This window comes from Megachile rotundata, chromosome 15 (assembly GCF_050947335.1).
Source record: "Megachile rotundata isolate GNS110a chromosome 15, iyMegRotu1, whole genome shotgun sequence".
Classification (NCBI taxonomy): domain Eukaryota; kingdom Metazoa; phylum Arthropoda; class Insecta; order Hymenoptera; family Megachilidae; genus Megachile; species Megachile rotundata.
Window position 1 is genome coordinate 7,374,437 of NC_134997.1, and position 17,126 is coordinate 7,391,562.

Here is a 17,126-nt window from a genome sequence, read left to right on the forward strand (position 1 = left end):
TACAACGCGTAGGAATTATAATGCAAGAAAACTGCAACGTGTAAAAATTACAACGCAAGAAAATTTCAACGTGTAAAAATTGCAACGCGTAGAAATTATAATGTGAGAAAATTATAACGCTTGGAAATTACAGCGCAAAGAAAATTGTAACGTGTAAAAATTACAACGCGTACAAATTACAATGCGTAGAAATTACAACGCAAGAAAAGTGCAACGCGTAGAAATTGCAACGCGTGGAAATTTCAACGTGTGGAAATTACAACGCGTGGAAATTACAACGCGTAGAAATTGCAACGCGTAAAAATGACAACGCGTAAAAATTACAACGCGTGGAAATTACAACGTATAGAAATTAAAATGCGTAGAAATTACAACGTGTAAAAATTACATCGCGTAGAAATTACAACGTATAGAAATTACAATGCGTAGAAATTACAACGCGTAAAAATAACAACGCGTGGAAATTAAAACGCATAGAAATTACAACGCTTGAAAATTACAACGCGTGGAAATTACAACACATAGAAATTGCAACGCGTAAAAATTACAAAGCGTAGGAATTACAACTTGTGGAAATTATAACGCGTAGGAATTACAACGCAAGAAAATTGGAATCTGTGAAAATTACAACGCTTAGACAACACTATGCGTAGTTGCAAATCGTGAAAATTACAATCGCTGCTAATTACAACACGTGAAAATTACAACCGTTACAACCAAAACTACAACACCTATAAATTTCAGCGTATAAAAATAAATATACTCCATAATACACCTATCAACACATTACACGTCGATATAACTCCACTACAATACATAAGACTCCTTAAAACTCCTCGAGGCCATATAACGAGACTCCACTACAGACACGATTGAAACCGTTTTAACAAACTGGTTACTCTGATTCTAAAATCGATAAATAAAACCCTTCATTTTTCCTTCCCTAAAATACCCCAGAAATAGTTCCATTTTCCCTGTTCGTAAAGAAAGCAAGTTTTATTTCACAGACGAGCTATCAGAGTTTATTTATTTTCTCGCAAGAAATGACCCGCGCGAAACTTGGTAATTTCGCCCCGGGCAGGAAAAAAAACGGTACATTCTGGGGAAATCTGTAAACTTGTACATTATAAAACTTACGGTTCCACTCTACAACGAACGGACGAAAGTTTCGCGACATTTTTCTCGCAACACTTGCCAGCGACTGGCACAAGAAACATTATTGTTCTCGCTAAAATGTTCTCTTACGTGCACGCTTATCGACGCGTTCTATTTCGCCGACTGTATTTACTATGGAGAATTGATTCATTTAGTTCCCATTCTTTCCCATACCGTCGCAGCATTTTCCGGAGAAAATGGCAGCGGTGTAGCGCGTAATGGCGGTTATTTCAACGTTCTTTTGTGAGAACAAAATTTACAGTGCAAGATCAATTAATATTTGGTTTTTTACTTATAGGAACTTTCTGTGTAAAATGGTGGTGGAGTAACGTGTAATGGCGGTCGGTTTAATGTATTCTTCTTTGGTAATCGAATTTATTGTGGAAACTCAACTGATATAGTTTTCATTCTTTCTTTTCATATTTTGTTATTTTAACAGTTTCTAAAATGGTGGCGTATGGTCACTTGAGTAACACGTGTCTTTTTAGTAGGAAAATTTATTGTGGAACATTAATTAATTTTCGTTTACTTATTTTTGTTTAAAATGGCGGTGAAGTATTATATTTCTTCATAATATTTACCATGGAAAATCAATTAATTTAGTTTTATATTTATCATTTTCTATATAAAATGGCGGCGAAGTAGCACGTAATGGCGGCACATAAACTATGAGACTAAAGTAGTATTATTGCAAGTTGTTGAATGTTTACAAACTTGAACTGTTATTTATTAATGTAACTAATGAACTATTATCTGAATAACAAAGTAAACGTTTCGCTATTTGTTTCCTGAAAAAACGAATATCTATAGCAGTACCCTTGAAGAGGTTATGTTTCATTAAAAGAAGAATGGAAAGTTTGTGAACTAACTGACTACAATTTATCAAAAATTGTTGCACATTTCTTCAATATGTACTAGGTTTGTTCAATTGGTGCCTTTTGGGCAGCCCTGAAGTTTAACTTTATACTGTACTCGATTATTCTTGATGTTATTACAACTGTACACTGAGTGTATTCATATTTTTTTTCATAGAAATCTTCCTTTAAATTTTTGCACTCTTTAATACAACTATCTTTGAATATTTGTATTTTGATATAGTATAGGATGTTTCAAAATAAATTGCTCAAACTTCTCTTTTAATAAAAATAATGTGAGTTTCTATAGGAAGATTCATTTAAGGATTTTGTACTAATTTGCAGTTTTGTTAAATCTATAAGGTTCTGATTATTATAACCATTAGTTCTTATTTATCAATTCCATCAAACTCATAAGTTATACCATTTTTATAGCAATATATGATTTTCCTAAATCTACAAAGAAATACTGTTCAAAAATCATTCTATTTTTTTCAAATTTTCCTGTATAGTTTCATTAGTAATTTCTAATTTCATTAAAATTATTGAAAACTTTTATAAATAATTTATCCCATAAACGTGTCTTATCTTACAACGTTGTCACAAAATATTTCCATGTAACAATACAATATAACAATACAACAATACACTCTACATAAAATAGTCTTACTGTAGTATCCTATACTGTACCCTATTTTGAAACAACCTATAGAAATACTTATCGAGCCCACAGCTTTTACCTCTCATCCGACATTAACCCATATTCTTACCATAAGCCTGCTTAAATATTTCAGCACTTCTACAAAATAAAAAAAAAATATATACTGCAAGTGTAATATTAAATTAATAACAAATTCTTTTACAGCGATATTTTGTTCAGTCCCTTTTCACATATTTCCTGTCCTGATACATAAAGCTATCATTGATTTCTGTCAGAAACGAGGTCACATGAAAATCTTAAGCTCTTAATGGATTAATTAGCTTCGTTTCGTTTCGGCTCGCTCAACAAAAAAAACTGTCACAGCTGTTGAAACAGTGATTGATCGATTGTTTCAGGACATTACATACACCTCTCTAACTGGTACAAGACTTGCCTTTTACACAAGGAATTTATTTGGTTGATAGTTGAACATTTGGCAAAATGATATATTTTAAAAATTTTTACCTTCTATTGGTACATTAAAAATTGAAGAAAAGATCATTTTGGTGATGGAATTGTAAAATGAACTTAGAATGCACTTTTGTGTAACTATCATTAAAATATATGTATAGATAAGCTTATAAAATAGTCATTTCTTGACAGAGTTAGTTCTTTATACCAGGTTTCAAATTTCATAGATTCAATAATTCACAAAATTTATAAATGCGAATTCTTTAGATTCTGAAATTTGCATGTATTCAAATTTCCATATTTTCCGACTTAAAAATTTTGATACTTGCAAATTTGGAAATTAGATAACTTAGAAATTTAGCTTGTTACTCCACAAACCTGGTGTACTGATTAAAAGAACTGGCGAGATAAATCGACTGTCTTCGTCTTGTATCCTGTCACTCTGACAATACACTCACAGTCATAAAATAAATCTGTAACAGACTATAAATCGATGATCCTATAATAAGCTATATTCTACATCTATCAAGCTTCCTATACTCCCCTCCTCATCTACCTTAAATCCCTAGATCTGTACCTCCACGAGGTCTACCTTAAATCCCTAGATCTGTACCTAAATCTGTACCTCCACGAGGTCTACCTTAAATCCCTAGACCTGTACCTCCACGAAGTCCACATCGTCTCTCCAGCCCAGGTTCTCCCCAGACCCCCTCCCAAACCCTCCGATTTTCAAAATAATGTCACAATCCCGGCTCCATATAATCTCTGCCAGATCCCGTATCCATTTCCGAACGTACATCCCGAAAAGAAAACAACGAAAAAGAGGATGCCAGCGGAAGGTCAGAAGTAGACGCTGTGGGATTCTGAACGGACGACATGAATCGTATGACCTTGACGGGGTACCAAAAGGGTGTTCAGGTATCAGGATAGGGGGATGATTGACAGATAGCATCGTGGATAAAGGCGACACTTAATTGGGGGGACCAGCCGGCACTTGGTACACGGTATCGGGCGCGGCCATTAGGCATATCCTGAGGCCCCGGCTGTGCCGTCACGGGCCCCGTGCTGTTGTTGTTGTAGTTGTTGCTGTTGTTGTTGTTGTCGAATGTAGTTTGGTGGTAGACATACCTCGAGGCGGTCAGTACGCGGCATCTTCTGCGGCATCGCCACCGCTTGCGGCACCACGCCTAAGGGACTTCCTACTCCTGTGGGATCCGCAGGACCCATTATCGCTGGCATGATCGGGCTGGGAGCGAAATAAGGGCTGTACGTGTTGCCAACCTGCGGCATACCGGTCAGGTACGGATTCGTCGCCTGTGGAAACACACACCCGGATTGTATCCAGGTAACTGCGATTAGAACGAGGCAGACGGACGGTTCACGCGAGTCTTGGATTACGCCATCTTTATTTGCAACTTTGGTATTTGCTTTTAGCTTGTTAGTTCTGGCACGATAGCCACCCTGAGAAGCACGGTTCGGACCTTGCGAGCGGTTTCAAATATTACTGTTCTTTTTTCAATTATACAATGAATTTCATTTGCTTTTAGATGTTAGGTGGTTAGGTGGTTCAGGTGGTAATGTATGTATAGATGTACGTGGTTAGGTTAGGAGATTGGTTATTGGTTCTGGTGCATTATTAGGGGGTGAATTAGTACTAGGGGGTTGATTATTAGGGGGTGAATTAGTACTAGGGGGGTTGAATTTTAGGGGGCGAATTAGTGGCTGGAATATATTATTTGAAGAATGGAGGGATTTAGGAAGGTACATCTCTGAATTTGGGATGTGAACATATGGAAATTAAAATGCAGAGAATTATAGCATTTAGAAATATCAAATTTGATAATTTATAAATTCTACAAGGTTCCAATTGATGAACTTAAGAATTTACAGATTTGGAACTTTGAAAATTTAGTACCATGGAAGTAGAAATTTTTGTAATAGTAATTTAGTAATTTTGAAAGTATTTTAAAGATGCAGCAATATTCTAAGTGGGGAATTTGGAAATGTAGCAATTTTGTAAGTGGGTAATTTGGAAGTGTAGCAATCTAGTAAGTGGATAATTCTCTTTCTACCTCAGGAAGATGGAAATTTGTGTAATTTCTAATTTTTATAAATTTCAATTTCTAATTTTTAACAAAAATTCAAAATTAAATTTCTCAAACATTCTAAGTAAGTAATTTGGAAATTTAACAATATAGTAAGTGGATAATTCTCTTTCTATCTCAGGAAGATGGAAATCTGTATAATTTCTAATTTTAAAAAATTTAAATTTTTTAATTTTTCAAAAAAATTCAAAATTAAATTTTTTAAATATTCTAAGTGGGTAATTTTCAAATATAGCAATGGCTAACTTGAATAATAATTAAATTTTCTCCTAAATAATTCTCCTTCTATTTCAGATAATTATCTTTGGATCTCAGGAAGATGGAAATTTATATAATTTATAATTTTCACAAATTTTAATTTTTTCCAAATATTCTGAATTAATTTCTCTTCAGTAACGAACAGTGAAAATGAAACACACTCGCAAGGTCTCGACAGCTTTTCATCATCAAATTCCTTGTATCGATAAGAAGCGTTTAATTTTGCATAGAATTGATTTTTCAAAAGCGAAGCCAGGTAATTCAAAGCATAGTCGAATAAGCCAAACTCTTGCTCTTTGTTTTCTTCAAATCTGTGTTTATGTACACTTTTTACATTTTTGTAACAAAATTCTTGCTACAAACAAATAATTCAACATTATGGAACAAAAGTAACCTTTCTTAAAATTTAAGTAACCTTTGAAACTCATAAAACATGTGCAGATATATTTTATCAAAATTTGACTGAAAATTCATTATTCAATTAATAAAAATTAAAAATAGGTTATATGTAAAATTCCATAAATTATTTAAGTAACATTGAAAACTCATAAAACATGTGCAGATATATTTTATCAAAATTTGACTGAAAATTCATTATTCAATTAATAAAAATTAAAAATAGATTACATGTTAAATTCTATAAATTATTTTATCTTTATAAATTTAATAAACAATTAATAATACAAGAAATAATAAATGATTAGCAATAAATCCAATAAACTGATAATTTAACCAGTAATTTAAAACAAACTGACCGATCGAACAAATCGTTTGAAGGAACACTCGAAATCAACTTAATTTAGAATACAAAATAAACGAAGCTCTGCAATGTTAATATTGGAGGAAGGAATTCTGATTCTCTGTTAAATTATAGAGAGAACAAAGAAGATATAGTTTCAAGTTTGCACTTTGTAGTACATCGTAATTAAATTTGATGCATCAGTAATTTCGAATGACTGTCAAGCATGGAACTTGCACGTAATAAGGTGCTGAAGTTTGTTGCTTGGTTGCTGTTTAACGATTTACTGAACTGCAAAATTACACCATGTTGAAAAACAAATACAACTTTCGTCGAATTTCGGGGCTTAGAGCGAAAGTTTCAATCGAAAAACTTGTTCCATAATTTTGACTTATTTGACACTTTGATGGCTGCAAAAAATTTTCATTACTTTAAGTTCTTTTAGGGAATTAATGAAATTGGACTCAATAATTTCAGTTTATATATATTTTAGAGGAATTGATTTCAAAATGCGTCATTTTGTGTTTTGTAATTATGAAAATTTTAATTTTATAATATTTGTTAAGTTAAAGAGAAACAAAATAAAAAATGACAGTACAAATTTAGAATTTAAAGAATTTGTGTTTGGAGGGACACATAACCTCAAAAAGGAAAAGAATAATTCAAAATAGAAGCAAGAAAGAACAGAAAGAAAAATGAGGAGACTAAAAATAATGACACACAAAAATATAATTAGTATAAATTATCAGAGTACGTAAAATTCATTAAGTAACTTGTTATTTATGTAAACAGAGCAGAAACTCAATACTTTTGTTTTTTAACAAAAAGTCAATAAATATTATAAACATTACACTATTAAGAGAAATAATATTATTAGAAAGAAAAATGATCATAAATAATATTATTCAAAAAATATATATAACATTATAATTTTAATGCAATACTAAAAATTATTAAGAAACAAAAATAATCATCACAAATAATAGTATAATATACATCTGCTTTATAAAAAATAATCAAGCTTTATAAAAAAAGAATCATAATAAAAAATGCAACAAAATTAACAAATTTCATAATTTACAAAAAAAAATGATCAGTAAAGCACACATTTACAAATCAATTCAAAAATCAAACATTATACAGTAAATTTGTACCAAGAAGTACTTCAAATATTAAACTGAATTATCGGCCACAATTTTCTCAAAAAATATTCAAAAATCCTGCAAAAGGAAGTTTTCAAAATTTGATGACTCGAATAGTATAAAAAGCGCGGCCATTAAAGTGTAAAGGCGCTCACCGCCATTTTGTAGTGCGAATTTTGCTGCGCACTAACTGTCGAAAACGTTTATCGGCGCTCGAACCGAGCAAGAATGGCCATTGACCCGGAAATACGTTTCTCGTTACACGGGAAATAATAAGTTTCCTCCGGGAAGCTACCGTGCCTCGATCGTTTTATCGTTTCGCGCGTTTCCCTTGTTTTAGAGCCGATTTCGCGGACGATATCGCTGTTACAAGATGCAATTAGAATTCTCTAAATCATATTCGAGATACCACGTTCGATTGTTTGCGTGAAAATTATTTGACATGATGGAGGAAGCCGTTTGGTACAGTCGGGTGCAAATCTGGTTCAAATATGGTTGAAACTTTATTAGGGAAATTGTGAAGAAATATAGAGAGAGATTTTGTTTAGTGATTGACGCGTTTCAAAATTTTGATATTTTGAAATATGGAAATGTGGAGTTATGAAAGTTTGGAAATCGAGGTAATTTTGAATTTCGGAATTGAATTTGGATATTTAGAAACTAAGGAACTAGGGAAATTTGGAAATTGGGGACATACAGGAGTTGGGGAAATTTGAACACTTGAAAACTTAAAAATTTAAAAATTCAGAATTTTATGAAAGTAGAAATCTAGAAATTTGTGGAACTAGAAATCTAGAAATCTAGAAATCTAAAAATCTAGGAGTCTAGAAATTTAAAAATTTAGAAATTTAAAAGTCTAGAAATCCAGAAACCGAGAAATCCAGAAATCCAGAAATCCAGAAATCCAGAAATCCAGAAATCCAGAAATCCAGAAATCCAGAAATCCAGAAATCCAGAAATCCAGAAATCCAGAAATCCAGAAATCCAGAAATCCAGAAATCCAGAAATCCAGAAATCCAGAAATCCAGAAATTCAGAAATCCAGAAATCCAGAAATCCAGAAATCCAGAAATCCAAAAATCCAGAAATCCAGAAATCCAAAAATCCAGAAATCCAGAAGTCCAGAAACCGAGAAATCCAGAAATCCAAAAATCCAAAAATGGAAAAATCCACAAACTTAAAAACTTAGAAATTTGAAAAAAAAATCTACGAGTTTCAGAATGACTCAGAAGTTCAAAGATTTAAGCATTAGATAATTTGGGAACTTCAAAATTTTCAAGTTTACAAATTCGGTCTTATTCGAAGGAAGTCTAGATTGCACCCGAGTGTACTTGAAACTTCTGCGAGATTAATGTTCGCAAGAATTTCAATGGCTATTCCCAAACTTTTAATGCAAATCATTTCTCACGGAGCTCTTCTCAATGTATTTAGCATATCGCAGTAAACAAGGAATAGAAAGGAGCAGAAGCTGTACGTGCTGTAGAAAAATGTCTTTACATACATAAAAATGTTATTCATTAACGAAATACATAAAAACTCGTTGCTTATTAATGTAAATTAGTTATGTCAAAATTTGTAGTTTATAAAAGTGAACATTTTAAACAAAATTATGATTGTAATATATTACAAAATGTTTATGAACATTTTCATTTATTATTTAATCATAGTGAATTTTAATATGCGACACTATTGGCCAATGTGTGAATTAACCAAAATGGCCGACACACATTTCACTTGTATTAATATCATATTACTGAACAAATGAGATACTATTTATTTGTAATAATAAAAAAGTAGAAATTTAAGTTACATCCTAAGCCATTTTAACTGCTTTTTATAGCAAATTATTATCAATAAATTTTCTGTAAAAATTTCATGTTAAAAGTATACGAAAAAAAGCAATTTCCAAGAAAACACATACAGCCTGTTCAATTTGCACGGTTCACTTTTAAATAACTGCATATGCCATCGTTTGTGAAATTTCATATACTATATACAATATAATTTGCTTTATTTTAATTTTCAATATGTAATATTAATATTTTGATAATAATTTTCAGCAAACAAATCGAGTGTATCTTCAGGTTTCGACAAAAGCTAGGGAAACGCGATGTAGTCCAAACAGACCGCGAAATAACTCATGCTATTTTCATCGAAAGGAAAACTGTACTAACAAATATCTTTAAATCCTTGTTTCCCTTTCGACGAAGGAAACCAAAATATCGCGCGAAGCATGCAAATCGCATCTTCTTAATTTACGTGTGCGACACTCTTTTAAATCAAATCGAAGCTTTCATACAAACGCTCACTATTTTTACAGGCAATCTAACACATACGGCCATGACGAACATTTTCGAAGAAAAAGAACAAGTATTTGTTCTTTAAAAGTGCTATCAACTATAAATATCAATTCAAGTACGATCATTTCAGGTGAGGTAACTCGACGCTTGGTGGTTTGATGCGTGGTAATTCGATGCAAGGTAGTCCGACGCGTGGTAATTTAACGCAAGGTTGTGTCAATGCGTGATAATTCGACGCATAGTAATCAACGCATGGAAGTTCAACACGTGGAAATGCGACGCGTGGTAATTCGACGCGAGGTAACTCGACATATAGCAACTCAACGCGTGGGAACTTGGCACATAATAATTCGGCGTGTGGTAAATCGACGCGTGATAATTCAACGCGTGGTAATTCGATGCGTGAGAGTGTCAACGCGTGGTAATTTGACGCGCAGTAATTCGATGCGTGGTAGTCTCGACGCATGGCAATTCGATGCGTGGTAATTCGACGCGTGGTAATTCGATGCGTGGTAATTCGACGCGTTATAATTTAACGCGTGGTAATTCGATGCGTGAGAGTGTCAACGCGTGGTAATTTAACGCGTGGTAATTCGGTGCGTGAGTGTGTCAACGCGTGGTAATTCCATGTGTGGTAATCTCAGCGCGTGGTAATTCGACCCATAGTAATTCAACGCGCGGTAATTCGATCCATAGTAATTCGACGCGTAGTAATTCGATGCGTGGTAATTCGACGCGTGATAATTCAACGCGTGGTAATTCGATTCGTGAGAGTGTCAACGCGTGGTAATTCGATTCGTGAGAGTGTCAACGCGTGGTAATTTAACGCGTGGTAATTCCATGCGTGGTAGTCTCAGCGCGCGGTAATTCGATCCATAGTAATTCGACGCATGGTAATTCGATGCGTGGTAGTCTCAGCGCGCGGTAATTCGATCCATAGTAATTCGACGCGTGGTAATTCGGTGCGTGGTAGTCTCGACGCGTAGTAATTCGATCCATAGTAATTCGATGCGTGGTAGTCCCAGCGCGTGGTAATTCGATCCATAGTAATTCGATGCGTGGTGCTCTCAGCGCGCAGTAATTCGATCCATAGTAATTCGACGCGTGGTAATTCCACATATAGTAATTCAACGCGTGATATTAAGCATGCCAATAAATCTCGCAGTTATCTGATCCTACATATCCTAAATAACCCTCTCATAACAATACTCCACAAGTAATACTAGTAATATCCACACCACAAAATATCACCGAAATGCTTTCGCCAACACACAACTCTATAAATCTACAATATCATTACCTCTTAAATATCCAGGTACCTAAACCGCATAAATGATCGATACAGAATGTACCATTCGATTTAATTTTCCATTAAACTTTAATAATAATAAAATCGTTCGTCATGGCCGTATCGTGGCAATTTAAAAAAGATTTTCGTTTAAACTAAAAAAATTAGTGGAAGCCAACCAAAACCAGGAGTTACCATAAAGGCGTGGGTAGCGAGAAGTTGCTGCTGGATTTGCTGTTGAAGGTGATGGTGTGGTGCCGGAGGTGCCGGTGCCTCCTTGTTCACCAATGACGTAATTGGAGAACACACCAACAATCAACCACAACCACGAGAGCCACAGCGGCAAACATAGGGGACAGACAGGCAGTCATACGAGTAGTATAGGGTTCGATATCACGTAGCAACGACTATGAATATATGTCATGAAATAATAAAAGGCGAGTGGGCGTTGATGATTGTGCAATGTTCTTTTCTATACAGGGCGTCCCATTTCCGTCAATTCTCGAATATCATCCACGAAATTATTCACGGTATACAAAAACATTTCGAATAAAAATAAAATTATCGATGAATACATATTCTCTATGTTTATATTATATTTTCTATGTGTGTATTTTCTTTTTTGTACGCTTGAAGTTAACTTTGTTTTAATGGAATGTATCTTTTACACCAATTATCGAACATTGCAAAGTATTAATTTTAATAAGAATTAAATAAAAAATTGTCTTTTAAATTTTCATTGTTTATTTTCTCTCTTAAATTTCTCATTGTCTTTCGAACAAAATTTTAAAATTACGTATAAATTAGTAATTTGAGAGATGCTTGAAATGCATCGCGCCATTTTGATTTACGCGAGTTTCAAAATGGCCGCTCGTTACACTTTGTTGAAGAGCTATTGTGGCAATAATTGGTCGTTGGCGAACAATTTACGTGGTAATGCTCGTTTACAAACATTCAAAGAAGCACAAAGAGATCGATTTCATGGGTATCAGCTAACCTGGAATCGAATATGCGTAATACTGAATTTAAAATATCTTTTAAACTAATTTGCTGGATAAATTTTTAGAACTGTATCGATCGATGTACTAAAAACGTGTTTCATTAAAAAGTGTCTTCAGTTTTTACAAAAACATATGAACATCGATATTCAATTTCGGTTTCTATTTTATTTCCATTCGAAATATGAGTCGTTATCGTCAATAATTTGTGAGATATTCGAGAGGGTTTTTAAACGAGACGCTCTGTACACGTATATAGAGAGTCGCCAAAAGAAATAAACAAAAAGGGAACAAAAATTCTCGATCTTTTTATATTTGGACGCACCCGCGAGCCAGCACGCGAAAGAGAGACTTTTTTATTTGTCGAGATTCTAATTTACGTATTTTCTTTACGAGAAAACGTAATTTGTTTCGTGGATTCGCCGAGTGAATTTGGGTATTTGGTGGATGCATGTGATATATCGGATTCTGACAATCGATTACTATCACTTTATTTTAATTACCAGTTATTTTATTAACAAATTGTTAATTATTTCGTTGAATTATTTAATTGTGTTATTAAGTTGAATTATTTAATTGGATTATTAAGCTGGATTTAATTGTATTATTGAGTTGAATTATTTAATTGGATTATTTAATTGAATTATTTAAGTGTGCTGTCTAAATGAATTATTTAAACAAATTATTTAATTGCATTATTTAAATGAATTATTCAATTGAATTATTTGATTGCATGATTCAACTGAATTATCTAATAGAATCATTTTAATACATTATTTAAGTGAATTGGTTAGTCGAAATGCTTAACTGCATCATTTAAGTGAATTTATTTTTTCTGATTATTTAAATTAATTAATCAATTGAATTACTTAATTGAACGACTTAATTATATTATTTCAGTGAATTGCTTTCCAGTGAATTATTTAGTTGAATTATTTAATTGCATTACTTAAATGAATTACTTTGTTGAACTAATTAACTGCATTATTTAAGTGTGCTGTCTACAAAGATTATTTAAACAAATTATTTAATTGCATTATTTAAATGAATTATTCAATTGAATTATTTGATTGCATGATTCAACTGAATTATCTAATAGAATCATTTAAATACATTATTTAAGTGAATTGGTTTGTGGAAATGCTTAACTGCATCATTTAAGTGAATTTATTTTTTCTGATTATTTAAATTAATTAATCAATTAAATTACTTAATTGAACGACTTAATTATATTATTTCAGTGAATTATTTAGTTGTATTATTTAAGTAAATTATTTACTTTAATCAGTTAAATACATTACTCAATTGAATTATTTAATTACATTATATAAGTGAATTTTTTACTCACATTAATAACCACGAATTTAGCAACAATGACTATTATTATTTCAACTACTTAAAATTTTTAATAAAAATTTTTATTTTTATGGAAAAGTCATTCTAATCCACATATAGTTCAATAGCAGATAAAAAATAGATTGCAACGACGGATTTGTTAAAAAATTGCAGTGTACACAAGATTTGTATTGTTATCAATATAAAATCTGATACGAATCCGACAATTCACGTGCATCGACCTAACACCGTGATCGAGAGATAATTTTGACGAACCAACAAAACGACCGTACGTTTCCCGTTCTGATAATGCAGAATAAACTACCGTTTCTTTTTTTTTCCTCTGTTACATTGACTGTCCATCAAAAATTATGAATAAATCGAAGAAGCAGGAGGTGACACTGACCAAACACATGCGGCGTGCTAAAATTTATTTTTTGAGGTTTTATCTCTCGGTGCAATGCCCACAAATAAAGAACGCTGACGAATAAACACGACTCAACGTTAAAAATCGACAAATTCGAATTAAAATCCAATAGTCCACATAATAATCACACGATAAAAGTTGCATCGTCGTTTATTCACAACAGCGTTACCTACCAAAAAGGGTAATATCTAATGGTAATCGTTAACTAACACAGACAAAATCAAGATTTCTCGATTGTGATCAAAGAAAATGTGTGAATGTGTGAACAGCAGAAGACGTGGTGCAACAAACGTTAAAGTTTCGACATACCACTGTTGGTACCTGGCCAGGTACAAGTGGCTGGGCCGGTGTGAGACCCATTTGTTGCATTAACGCATTCTTTAGCGCCAAATGATTGCGCCCGTTTATCAAAAGCTGGTCCTTCAGGTGTTGCGGTGGATGGAAATATTTGCAGGGGGGCTTATCCCGGTTACATCGACCCTGAAACATAAATACAAATTTGTTAAAACCACATGTTAAATATTTATACATGCATATCTTTCATATGTGTACATTCATATCTCTCTGCACATGTGTATCTTTCATAAACATACACACATGTCTGATCACAATGTAGACCTACATGTGTCTTTTCATATGTAGACTAACGTGTGTATTTATTCATATGTAGACGTGCATGTGTATTTATAAATATGTGTATATACACGTATATTTTTCATAAATATACAGACATATGTAGCTAATCATATAAATACAATTATATATGTCTGATCATATGTAGACATACATGTATAACTGTTCATATGTAGACGTTCATATGTATCTATTCATAAGTATACATACATCTACATCTTTCATATGCATATGCACATGTGTATCTAATCATATGCAGACATACATGTATACCTCATCATATGTAGACGTACATGTGTATTTATTCATATGTGTATAAACACGTATATCTTTCATAGATATACATATTGTATATGTAGCTAATCATATAAATACAATCATATATGTCTGATCATATGTAGACATACATGTATAACTGTTCATATGTAGACGTTCATATGTATCTATTCATAAGTATACATACATCTACATCTTTCATATGCATATACACATGTGTATCTAATCATATGCAGACACACATGTATACCTGATCATATGTAGACGTACAAGTGTATCTATTGTACGTATACAAAGGAGTCCCATTACATGGCGTTTATTTACGTGGCGGCTGAAACAAGATACCGTTCAAAGTATCGTTTTTCTTATAGCATGTGATATAATGTGTAACTGCAATCTAATGTGCTGTACTACCTTTTAATAGAATTATTCAATTTTTGTTAGAAGAAGACGTACGAAACAAAGTGAAACAATGTCACGATGCTACTAATTAGTCCTCAACGATATTAGTTCAGCAACATTAGGTAGGCATCCGTGCTTTCTTACGGAAATTCAACGGCTTTACGTAACAGCAGCACGCAAGCATAAAGCCGACCTCAGAAGCTCGTAGCGAAGGGATGCCTCCTCAAATATCGAGTAATTAAGCACATTCGAGAGTTTCGAGGAGTAATGTATACCCCTAAGCAGCAAACTTTCGACCCACTGAGAACACAATTGCTGAGAATACATACACCCGCATACATGTATCCGACGTCTACAAAAATATTCAGTTACAATATTAAATACAAATTATCTCATGGAGGTTCACTTCCTTGTTTAAAAATAACAGATTTAATAAAATAGTCAGATTTTTAAAGTAATTTGTACTGCAAGCAAAATGGCGTCAACCTATCACTCGAATAACGTTAAATTTCATTCACAAATAAATTCCCGTGACTTTAACGGCAGTTCCGCACGATATGACACAGCATTCGAAACACAGCTCGTAAAAGAGCAATTAGAATGGAATTTTCATAGGAAAATTATTCGCCGCGATGCCGAACGACAAAAGCGGTTCAACTTAACAGTAAACAGAGAGACGCATTATCATCGGAGTGCAACTAACGGCGGAGTTTCATGGAATTTAAAGCAGCGTATATTTTAGGCAACGCTAACTGGAGAGCATAGTATTAAAGTTGATTTAAAGGGTCTACTGATAAGAAACAGTATTCTCAAGGGAGCCATGCGAAACGTTTCCCCCTCTAATTTTAATGAAACTTTAATGATATTTAGAGCATCTCCAGAGAAGAGCAATGTCATAAATCCCGGGATGCAACGACATAATACCTTGTGTATCCTTCGTCGCAGCCGGTTTCAACTTCGAACAATGAAATATCGTAAAACGGAGAATGCAACTATGTTAACCCGACTGAGAAAGAATTCGGTTCTCGTGTTCAAAGCAGAGTCGTATCAACATAGAGCTTCAGTTTCGTAGGTTGTAGGGGCAAGTCGTAAATGTGGTTTAAAAAACCGATCACTCTTGAAGAAGCATGAAAATCCTTGAAGAAGTATCGAAGATGATGGTCGAAAGATTGCAAGAATTTTAAATTTGTATTTGTTTGAATGTACATCACTAGCTAAACTTCATATCTCAGATGAAATTATTAAACTTCAAATCCCATTTGTACAAATCATCAAACTACCAAAAACTCCCATCACTACAAATCACCAAACTACCAAACAACTTCTACTACAAAGTTATCAAGTCACTAAATTTCAAGTTTTGAAATCAAGAAAAAATCAACGAACTACAGAACTTCACATCCGAAAAACAAATCACCTTTCAACTTCCATCGCTACAAATCACCAAAGTACTTCAATACCCATCCCTACAAATCAAAGTACTAAACTTCAATTCACATCCCAACAAATCATCAGACTATCAAATTTTGACTCTCACGTCCATAAATCATTAAACTTCCAAATTTCAACTCCCATCCCACAAATCACTCTACTAAATTTTAATTCCCTCTCAAAATTCCCAAATTCCTAAATTAATTTCCTTCCCTCCAAAAAAACCAAACGTTCAAACAATTCCTGCATCTCTAGATTCCACAGCCTCTGATATCCATTAAACATCATTAGCCCAGCCAGACCGCCATTTGTTTCTCATTACATACGCAAGAATAAAACGACTCTTTTGAATGACGACCCAATTGAGTTAAATAGTGGATTACACGAGTACCTATCCTGTTGAACAAGGTTTACATCCAGAAGCCCTTGCTAATATCAGTATGAACAACCTTGACGCGAATGCCTCAAGAACCAGTTGACGTAACGATGCAGAGAGTCAAAGACGGTGTTCAGTTTTTGCTTATTGGAGTTCATAGTGGAGATAAACCAGGAGTTGGCGCGTAGGATGAGCTAGGTACTTGGAAGGAGATGGTCTTAATTGGTTAAGACAGATAAATGGACACCTAGATTCACTATTTTTTTAAGTTCTCAAATTAGCAAATTCTCAAATTGT

The 17,126-nt window shown here is 33.4% G+C and overlaps 1 protein-coding gene across 18 annotated transcripts in view; it reads right to left on the reverse strand.

The window, feature by feature from the left end:
* The window catches only part of LOC100878152 (protein muscleblind), a 491,425-nt gene that overhangs the window by 72,806 nt on the left and 401,493 nt on the right, over positions 1–17,126 (reverse strand). For 14 of the 18 annotated variants that reach the window (XR_013040693.1, XM_076540516.1, XM_076540518.1 and 11 more), the window contains 3 exons: positions 14,021–14,191; positions 11,147–11,227; positions 4,249–4,434 (listed from right to left, as the gene is read on the reverse strand). Coding sequence is in view for 17 of the 18 variants with exons in the window: in XM_076540516.1 (XP_076396631.1) it covers positions 4,249–4,434; positions 11,147–11,227; positions 14,021–14,191 (438 nt within the window). In the remaining variant the exon portion in view is untranslated. The remainder of the gene's footprint in view (positions 1–4,248; positions 4,435–11,146; positions 11,228–14,020; positions 14,192–17,126) is intronic. The other 4 variants (XM_076540507.1, XM_076540515.1, XM_076540514.1 and 1 more) reach the window with 2 other exon arrangements.